Below are 9,634 nucleotides of genomic sequence, written 5' to 3' on the forward strand. Positions count from 1 at the left end.
AAATTCTAGATTATTCTCTAACTCTGCCACCTGCATTTTGATGTTCAGCCATTTAGTGTAGATGAAGTATTCTGCAGGATAGGATCACGCTGCAAACTTACCTTCAATTACCCGATCGAGAGGAAGAGGCACATATGTTAAACTATACAATCTGGAAACTTTTTCGCTTCACTGAAAAGAGGTCAATCACTCTCACTAATTAATATGCAGGTACTTCGTGTTTGTATTTTACTACAATGCAAGTTTTTTCTTTACACTTAAATTCTTCAGTAAGATATATCAGTTAGTATGGTGAACACAAGTCACTAAGAGCAGGATATGGTGTGGTTAAACATTTAACAAATTCACTGGAATTCTACATTTTGTGTTTTCTTCTGCCTTATCTCAAGAATTAAAAAACAAAAAAATTCCAACACTGTGTGCCATATTTTATGCAGGCAGTAGCGGTTCTAGAAAAGGTGTACAATCCTCTATCACTTTTGAGCCATGGCTGGGCCCTGGCTCAAAAGCCAGGGAAGTCTGTATGCTTTTTATGGATCCAAAGAGAACTCTTGGCATATCTATAACAAAATGTACTAGAGGAGGAAGGAGTGAGTACCAAGAGAACCTGTTACCATATCTGTTTATGAAATGCTACCCCCCAATTTTGGAGTCCCTGGGTGGTGCAAAGAGTTAATGCACTCACTAACGCAAAGGTCCACCCAGAGGCACCTTGGAAGAAAGGCCTGGAAGAAAGGTCTGATGATCTAGTTCCGAAAAATCAGCCCTTGAAAACCCAACAGAGTACAGTTCTACTCTGACAGACAAGGTCACCATGAGTAGGAATTGGCTTGACGGCAACTGGTTACCCTCAATTTTATAGAAATGTACCTTACCATCCCAATTAAGGTATCTGAATACAAAGTTTCTAACACCGTTCATAATCTATCTCTATTCCTGGTATTCAGCTACTGTAATCTACCTTTTTAACTGAATTTAAAAGTCCACAAAAAAAAGCTACACTTCCTCAGCCAGCACTGAACCTCTAAGACTCTAATTTGCAACACCATAACTGTTCCAATGAGTTCGCTGAAATGAAACAATAATCTACAGTGTAAGGGAAAATAATGAGATGAGCATCTTTTGTTTAATTCTTCATTCCTCTATTGGTTAAAATTTACTTAGTGACTACCATGTGCCAGTCCTATGCAACATGCTGGAGACAGAACCAGTATTGAGCCAGATACAATCCCTGCTCTCCAGGACTTTCCAATCAAGTAGATCAGACAAGTGAATGGGGAAAAAGAAAAGCAAATATACACACCAACACAATGTGACCATGGAGACCTCAGGTTTCCAATCTAAACATACTGAACTTATGTCTGTGAAGAATCTTACAGACATCATGATCAGACACGAAGAAGGAGAAAGGGAAGAAAGGGGGAGAAATATCCCCAGCAGTGGTTCTCAACCTTCCCAGTACTTATTCCCTAAAGGTATCTGGAAGCCTGTGAGTGGCTGCATCTGGGTTGTCACAATAAAAAAGGAGGAGGGGGATAAACAGCTTTTAGAGGCGAGGAACAGCAGATGGGATGCTACTGTTAGGTGCTGTCGAGTGGGTTCCAACTCATAGCAACCCTACATATAGCAGAACGAAACACTGCTCTCTCCTGTGCCATCCACACAACAGTAGATATGTTTGAGCACATTGTTGCAGCCACTGTCATTCCACCTTGTTGAGGGTCTTCTTCTTTTTTGCTGACCCTCTACTTTACCAAGCATGATGTCCTTTCTCCGGGGGCTGGTCCCTGCCGACAACGTGTCCAAAGTAAGCGAGACAAAGTCTCACCATCTTTGCTTCTAAGGATCATCCTGGCTGTACTTCTTCCAAGACAGATCTGTTTTTCTGGCAGTCCCTGGTATATTCAATACTCTTCGCCAACACCATAATTCAAATGTGACAATTCTTCTTCAGCCTTTTTCACCGGCCAGCTTTCACGCGCATAAGAAGCGACTGAAAATACCACTGCTCGGGGCAGGCGCACCTTAGTCCTCAAAGTGACATCTTTGCTTTTCAACACTTTAAAGAGGTCTTTCGCAGAAGATGTGCCCGATGCAATGCGTCTTTTGTCTTCTTGACTGCTGCTTCCATGGGCGTTGATTGTAGATCCAAGTAAAATGAGATCCTTGACAACTTCAATCTTTTCTCTGTTTATCATAATGTTGCTTATTGGTCCAGTTGTGAGGATTTTTGTTTTCTTTATGTTGAGGTGTAATCCATACTGAAGGCTGTGGTCTTTGGTCTTCATCAGTAAGTGCTTCAAGTCCTCCTCACTTTGGGCAAGCAAGGTTGTGCGAGGACGTGTGGTAGCACTGTTCTGCACAACGAAGAATGAAGGTCTACATTCAGGGACCCCTTCAGGCTTTACCTTACTGTATACAAGTCTGGTCTCTTATTACTTGTCATAACAAATAACAATACATTTTATTCTCTTATTTTTCCCATGATTCTTTTATGGTAGAACTTATCTTCTTAAGTTCAATGTTATTCATTTTAACTTGTGTATATAACTTCATTATATCTTCTAGTGTAGTGTCTATGCATTTATATACTAAAATACATATTATTTTAATATACGTTATTTTCCTTTTATTTCATCTTTTATATTTATGACATTATATTATTCTTAAAAATTATGTGTATGGTTATTATTGTCTACAAATTTGATTTTAGGCTAGTAAAAGAGGTGTTTTATTTCCCATAAATATTTGTTTCAAAAAAGTGGGCTGGGAGTTTTGGCCTGATAAGGTTGAGAATTGCCAATCTAGAGTTGTGTCTGGGCAAAGGGTGAGTTAAGGCCTATCCAAAACTACAACTGATTTGTTCTAAATCAAGTTTACAATACTAGAATATGGTAAAAATTCCAAAAGATGAAAAGAATATTTTTAAAAAAGATGTAGGCCCCAAAATAAAGCAAAATATTCCAAAATACTCTCTTAGAGCTGAACAATGGCTGTAAAACTCATCAAGAGAGCTGGTTAGTGAATGGGAAAGAAATCTTGGAAATTAAAATAAGGATCCTTTGGGTTGACTCTGAAAATAACATAGGCCAAAGAAGACATACTTAGCTGCTAAACTTTCTCCAGTAACTGTATAAAAATAAGCATGTTTTAGGTTAACAAAATGAGTATTAACTGCTGATCTTGGGAGAAATGTATTCCAGCAAATTGATTCCTCACTAGAAAATGTCTTGAGAGCTATTCACACCTAACAGTACTGTGCCCACAACGCTGAACAATACTGCTTCACAGCTGTCTCTCTGAATATGAGAACATGTCTGTCCTTGTGGCACCCACTGGCAAATTTAATTAAGCTGCTGCAGCAACAAGATGCTGACTCAGATATGCCAGCGTATGAATGTCACAAAAGTCTAGCAGTTTAAATTGGCTACATCCAGCAAATAATGAAATGGCAGCACATCAAGATCATTTCAGTGTGCAGTGCTGTCAAAATCTTCATCAGCGTGCAAACCAAAAGCATCTGACAGGGTTTCTCTATCCACATTTACAGCATTATATTTTATTTCAGTTGACGGTTTGAAGTTTTCCCCCTTCATTTTGTCAACTACCCAGTCTCCTTTTTCACTTAAAGTTTCTATGAAAAAAAGGGAGAATCCAAAACTTTCAGCTTCTTATACTTCATGTCTACCAGTCCGGATAGTTTCTTACAAAGTAGAATTTGGGAATGGGGCTTCCACCGGTCATCTAACATCTACTCGCACCTCCTAAGTTTGATGCGCTTCTCTATTAAACATATTAAAGCTTCATAATTTTCTTTATATTTGAAGCTACTGATCTCCCTGTTGGCTTCAAACTTTGTTAAAAATTACTGGAACCAGAAATTTTAATTAAAAAAAAAAAGAAGGCAAATAAAGAATGTACAATAAAATGTTTACAGTGGCTACTGCTACATGAATGGCTCATAAAAAATTTTAATTTTCTCCTTGTTTTCTTCGGAGTACTTCCAAAATATCCTACAATAAATGTAATTGCTTTTTGGGGCTTCACAGAAAAGTAACACCATATTAACTTTTTAACATTATTCATATGTAATATAGACACCTCCCAAATTATCCTTTCATTTTATGAATATTTATAGGATACACAGCATAAAAGGAAAGCTTTTTATCTTGAAATGAACAAAGAGTAAAAAGCCTTTTTGTGGCGGGAGAAGGGCTGAATAAAAACATTCACATTGTTGAAAGCAGTGCAATTAAAGGAATCAATGTTTTCTCAAAATATGTTAAAAGGCAAAAAATACCAAGTTAAAGCTAATAAAAATTTTACACTCTTCTTGGTTTTTCCATCAAAAAAGCAGGTGTAAGTTAACAGTTTGAAAATCCATTCCTTACTGTAACAAATTTTAATAAAAGTTAAGGTTGGGGAAAAAAGACTGGAAATACATTGTATCAATACTTTGTTCCTTTATTTTTTCTACACTAAAAGGTAAATTATACCAAGAAATTATTTTCTGCTCTAGGGAAATCTTAAGAAAAGTAAGCTTATTCTGAAAAACAAAGATTTTAGGAGTTAGGTGTACCCCACTGCCAGCAAGATGCGCTCTCCCGTCTACAGAGCTAGCTGTAACTCACAGCTGGGATGTGCTGCTCTGTAGGAAGCTCAACTGGACTGGAAAAGAACCATTACAATAAATCAGGGAGCAGTGGGCAGTTCTACCCTGTCCCATAGGGTCACTGTGAGTCAGAATTGACTCGACGGCAAGGGTTTTTTGTTTTGTTTTGTTTTGACGGGTGTATGTCTATTATTATACAGTGATTATAGGCTGATTTCATTCCACAGATGCATCATCAGAGATTCAGATTGAAAAGAGGTTGAAAGTGGAAAATCTGTATTTTATTGAAACTCCACAGACAGTCTGGTGATCAGCCGGGATGGGAAGCTTGAGGAGGAAGACGGCGCCAGACTGAGGAACAGCACAGGGATCAGAGCAGGGAGGAAGACTAGCGTGTGCAGTACCGCGACGGCCAGGTGCTCACTGGTGATCCTGAGAGGAGCCGTTTTAATAGAGCAGTGAGGGCGGAGGCCAGGTCAGGGCGCAACGTTCAACCAGAGGCAAGTGCAGCGAGTGGAAGTATAGCAAGTACATCCAAAAAGAAGTCTAAGTACAAATGAGAGAAGTAAGAAAGTAAACAGAAGGGAACGTAGAGTCCAAGGATTTATTTAAGAGAGGAAAAGCTTGAGCGTCTTTCAATACTGATGAGATGATTAAGAAAATGAGAGAATGAAGACACAGAAGTAAGAGGGGACGGTAAGTGACAATAAGGGTAAGAAAAAGCGGGAGCAGATGGGTTTCCATTCATGTGGGGGGCTGGCTGTCCGGGTAAAAGGATGCGGAAAGATGAAAGTAAACGCTGAGCTCCCCTAATTCTTCATCTGGTGTACTTACACACCTTCCTAGTAAACTCCATTACTCGGATTTGAGACTCACCCACACTAGATCAGAAACAGTCAATCCAAAAGAAGAGCTACTGCAGGCAGGAGGGCAGTGAGAAGTGAAAATTATCACTTAACAGGCATCTCCACACCAGAGAGGAAAAACCTTTGCCAATTTGGCAGTATCTATTAAAATATAAAATGCATATGCCATCTGACAAAACAATTCTATTTCTATGAATTAATCTTATAGAAATAATGACAAAAAGTTAACCGCTACACGGCCTATAATTACAAAAAAAGAGGACCAACACAAACATCCAGCGATAGAGGACTAGCTAACTGAACTAAACATACATCTGTATAATGAAGTAATATACGACCATTAAAAAGACTGCACCATTTGTAACCCCATTGCCACTGAGTAGATTCCGACTCATAGAGATCCTAGAGGACAGAGTAGAACTGCCCCATAGGGTTTCCAAGGAGCAGCTGGTGGATTCGAACTGCCAACCTTTTGGTTAGCAGCTGTGCTCCTAACCTCTGCACCACCAGGGCTCTGAGCTATCTGTAGGAAGATGGAAAGATGTACAAAGTATCCTTTTAAATGAAAAGAGCAAACTGCAGAACAGTGTTATATGACCCCATCTGTGCTTTAAAACGGTAAAAAAAAATTATATATATATATATATACATATATAGGAGTTCTGGTGGCACAGTGGTTAAGAGCTCAGGCTGCTAACCAAAAGGTCGGCAGTTTTAATCCACCAGCTGCTCCCTGGAAACCCTATGGGGCAGTTCTACTCTGTCCTACAGCGTCCTATGAGTCGGAATCGACTCGACGGCAACGGGGTTTTTTTATACATATGTATATATACACACATATATACATCTATATTCACATACATACACATACATAGCCTTTAATGTACAGAAAAAGGTCTGGAAGAATGGTTGTCATTGGGTACTGAATTTACACACACACACACACACACACACACACACAATCAGAAAAACAACAATCAAATAAATAATTACCTGTTAGATAAAATACATAATTCTTTTAAACTTGGAGCCATGGAATGATCTTTATAATTTTCTCGACAGAAAAATGTCTTAAGGCCATTTTTTGGGGAAATATCCCTGTGAAACAAAGCAATTTACTTGCATTTGACAATTTACAATCTTACGTTAGACTAAGAAGCATAATGGTACAACAGTAATTTACAACCACTTCCCCTCCATCCCTCCTTCCCAATCACCTCTTGACAATTTTAATTCCATGTACCAGATCTGCGACATCAGATGTTTTACTTCTTGGACAGCTTCTAGCCTAGGCCCATTCTGAAATCTTCCAGTTCAACAATCAGCCTTGCCTTGTTTTTTTAAGTACCCAATTAAATAAATGCCAGAGAGGTTTGAGAGTAAAGATACGATAGAATGAAGTATAATGAAGGGCCTGTCGGGGCAGGGCTCACCTCTGGCTGCGAGGCATAACATTAAGATATTTGAATGCTGAAGGAAAGCACTTCTCATCTTATTTTTATTCCATGTACTACTGTGTTGGGCCAAGAAACTACACTATAAAGACCCAAGATTCCACCTATTTCCATTAACTTGGCAAATGGGAGCAATGGTGTGCTTTTGCTAAAACCACCTCTAAGGTGATGCATGATTTTTCGTAACATAATTAATTTAGACACTAACATATTTTAGCCTTTAGTCAATACTTTGCATTTAGTAAGCATTCAATCAATGTTGGTTGAATGAAGGAATTAAAAAATGAGTAACATTGAGAACCATTAACCTCGAGAGGACAAAGATTAGTTGGATTTAGCGGGAAAGGATAGTTTCAAGGGCTGCAATACTGTACACAGGCTCTAAACCAGATTTGGCTCTATGTTAGTGGCGTATAGGACCATGTGTGCTGGCTCTGAACTCCTACTTTATGGCAATGGCAAGGAATGCAATGCACACCTCTTAAAACCTCCAATAACAAAACGCTCTAATCAAATTGCCCTGGCTGGCCCATTCTTAAAATGTAACTAGTATACAAGAATTCTAGCATTTTGCTCCATAGTACTTCTTACTGTTGGTGCAGTGGTTAAGTACTAGGCTGCTAACCAAAAGGCTGGCAGTTCAAACCCACCAGCTGCTCCGGGGCGGGGAGAAAGATGCAGCAGTCTGCTTCCGTAAAGACTACAGCCTTGGAAACCCTACGGGGGCAGTCCTACTCTGTCCTATAGGGTCACTATGAGTTGGAATCAACTGACCAGCAACGGGCTCTGGTTTTTGGTATCCAAAAAACTGTGATTAAGGTATTAGTGATAAGATTAGAGTTTCTTATTTGCTATGCACCACTGCAGAGTTTCTTACTACCTTGCCATAGTACCGTATCTGTGATGTCCTACTCAGCGCTAAAGTTTCTGCATATCACACAAAAACAAAGTCGTGGGCGTCAGGGATTTCCAGCTCCTTCGGGATGGGAAGATTTTTTTGCAATAAATAAATACTTATTGAGCAAATACTGATTTAATCTTCTTTGAGTCAGGTACTATTTTAATCATCTTTGTAACCTCTTGTGACTTTTGCATCAGCCTAGGCCGGCAAAGAGAACCTGCTCAGTAAATGTGCACTGAACTGATTTAAAGCAGCATACGGATTCACTAGAACTCTACAAAACCAATATGTTACTTAACTCTATTTGCCAAGTTCTCATACACTTCTAAAATAAGGAATAAGCATTGACATTAATACGTGAGATAGACTTCAATATAACAACAGGGGATTCACTTTTTAAAAGGGTCCTTTTACTGCCTATATGGAAATGGGCAAAGTTCTTGGATACAAGAAAATTCCAACATCTCTCCTTTGCTAAGAGACTATCAACAGATGCATGATGGAATTAGACCTACATAGCAACAATCTGAATGCCGAGTTGTCGCTTTAGGGGTGGAAGTGCAATCAGCTGTATCTAAAAAGTGCTCGGTATGTGAATATGAGAATAGGGTAAATTCTGAGGCCCTGAACTAGCATCTTCTTTATTTCCTTCAAATCTCTCCAGGCCAGAAACCCTCCTTTGCTATATTCATCCACCAGACCCACTTCAATCCTTCTCAGGGGACAGCAAACGGATGCAACTCACCAGTTCAGCCCTGGTTCACCCATGACCATCTTGGAGCTCATCTTCCTAGATTTCTGCTTGACTCTTTATCATAACTCTGCCGCCTGGCAGTGCAGGCTCAATGGAGGCAGGGTCCCTACAGACTCTACACTCTACTGTGGAAAAACAAAAGGTCAAGATCAAAAGCAGGCGATCCGCACGGGCAGGTAAGGTTAACGCAAGGGCGGCAAGAACCCCTCCTCAACGCGTACCCTCAACTGACTTGGGCACCCAACACAAAATATATCAGGTTCCCAAAGTTGTTTCCAGCAGAGCAGCAGTGATACAGGATGAGTCCTTGTCCACTTAACTCATGGCCAGGAGCGTCACTCTTAGGACGCTCCCCGAGGGAAAAAGAGTTGAAACATAACGGTGTTGTCATTGCGTACATTCTACATCACTTTCCTGCACGGAGCTGTGTCTGAACTCAGCTCTCCCCTACAGCCAAAATAAATCGCGCTTCGGTTTTCCTAATTACACACTGTTACGGGCCGATTCTGGCCGACAGTGCAGGACAAAACTCCCTGGATATCAAGAATCTGAGACCTGGAAGTCTTTCCCAGAGAACCTCACACTGCTGGAGACTGAGGTCCTGGCCACTCCGCTGACACTTCACGGGATCCCCTACAGCCATCAGGAATGCCCCCATCACCCGGGCGGACTGACAGCGTGGTATGCGAAACACGAACAGCAAACTGGGTCGGTCTCCCACTTAATTACACTTCGCTTAGTGTGCGGCAGGGCAGGGGAGGTGAACGAAGGCAAAAAAGGCGGCCGAGGGACAGGTGGCGGAGGGAGAAGAGAAACAAGGCTCCAGGAAGGGAGGTAGTGAGGCGCGAGCCGAGAGGGGAGGAGGTCGCGCCAGGGCGGGGAGCGGGGTTCCTGGCCCGGCCGAGGGGGCCGCCATGTTCTCTTCCCGCCCTCAGAAGCGCGTCCGCCTCTGGGGCAGCGCCCTCCCTTCCGCGGCTCCGCAGCAAGGTAGCCCTTCCGCCCACCTCAAGGTCCGCGGCGGCTCGGGCCTCGGCCGAGGCCCCCCGA

The 9,634-nt window shown here is 41.1% G+C and overlaps 1 protein-coding gene across 2 annotated transcripts in view; it reads right to left on the bottom strand.

Moving 5' to 3' along the window:
• Nucleotides 1–9,389, bottom strand: part of ICE2 (interactor of little elongation complex ELL subunit 2) — a 57,146-nt gene extending 47,757 nt beyond the window's left edge. The window contains exons 1-3 of one of the 2 annotated variants that reach the window (XM_023729693.1): nucleotides 9,143–9,262; nucleotides 8,579–8,709; nucleotides 6,472–6,576 (exon numbers count right to left, since the gene is read on the bottom strand). In XM_023729693.1, coding sequence (XP_023585461.1) covers nucleotides 6,472–6,576; nucleotides 8,579–8,619 — 146 coding nt within the window. In that variant the 5' untranslated portion in view covers nucleotides 8,620–8,709; nucleotides 9,143–9,262. Of the gene's footprint in view, nucleotides 1–6,471; nucleotides 6,577–8,578 lie in introns of both variants that reach the window. The other variant, XM_004374621.3, reaches the window with a different exon arrangement.
• Nucleotides 9,390–9,634: the final 245 nt, after the last annotated feature.

Source organism: Trichechus manatus, unplaced genomic scaffold (assembly GCF_000243295.1).
Source record: "Trichechus manatus latirostris isolate Lorelei unplaced genomic scaffold, TriManLat1.0 scaffold00030, whole genome shotgun sequence".
NCBI lineage: Eukaryota > Metazoa > Chordata > Mammalia > Sirenia > Trichechidae > Trichechus > Trichechus manatus.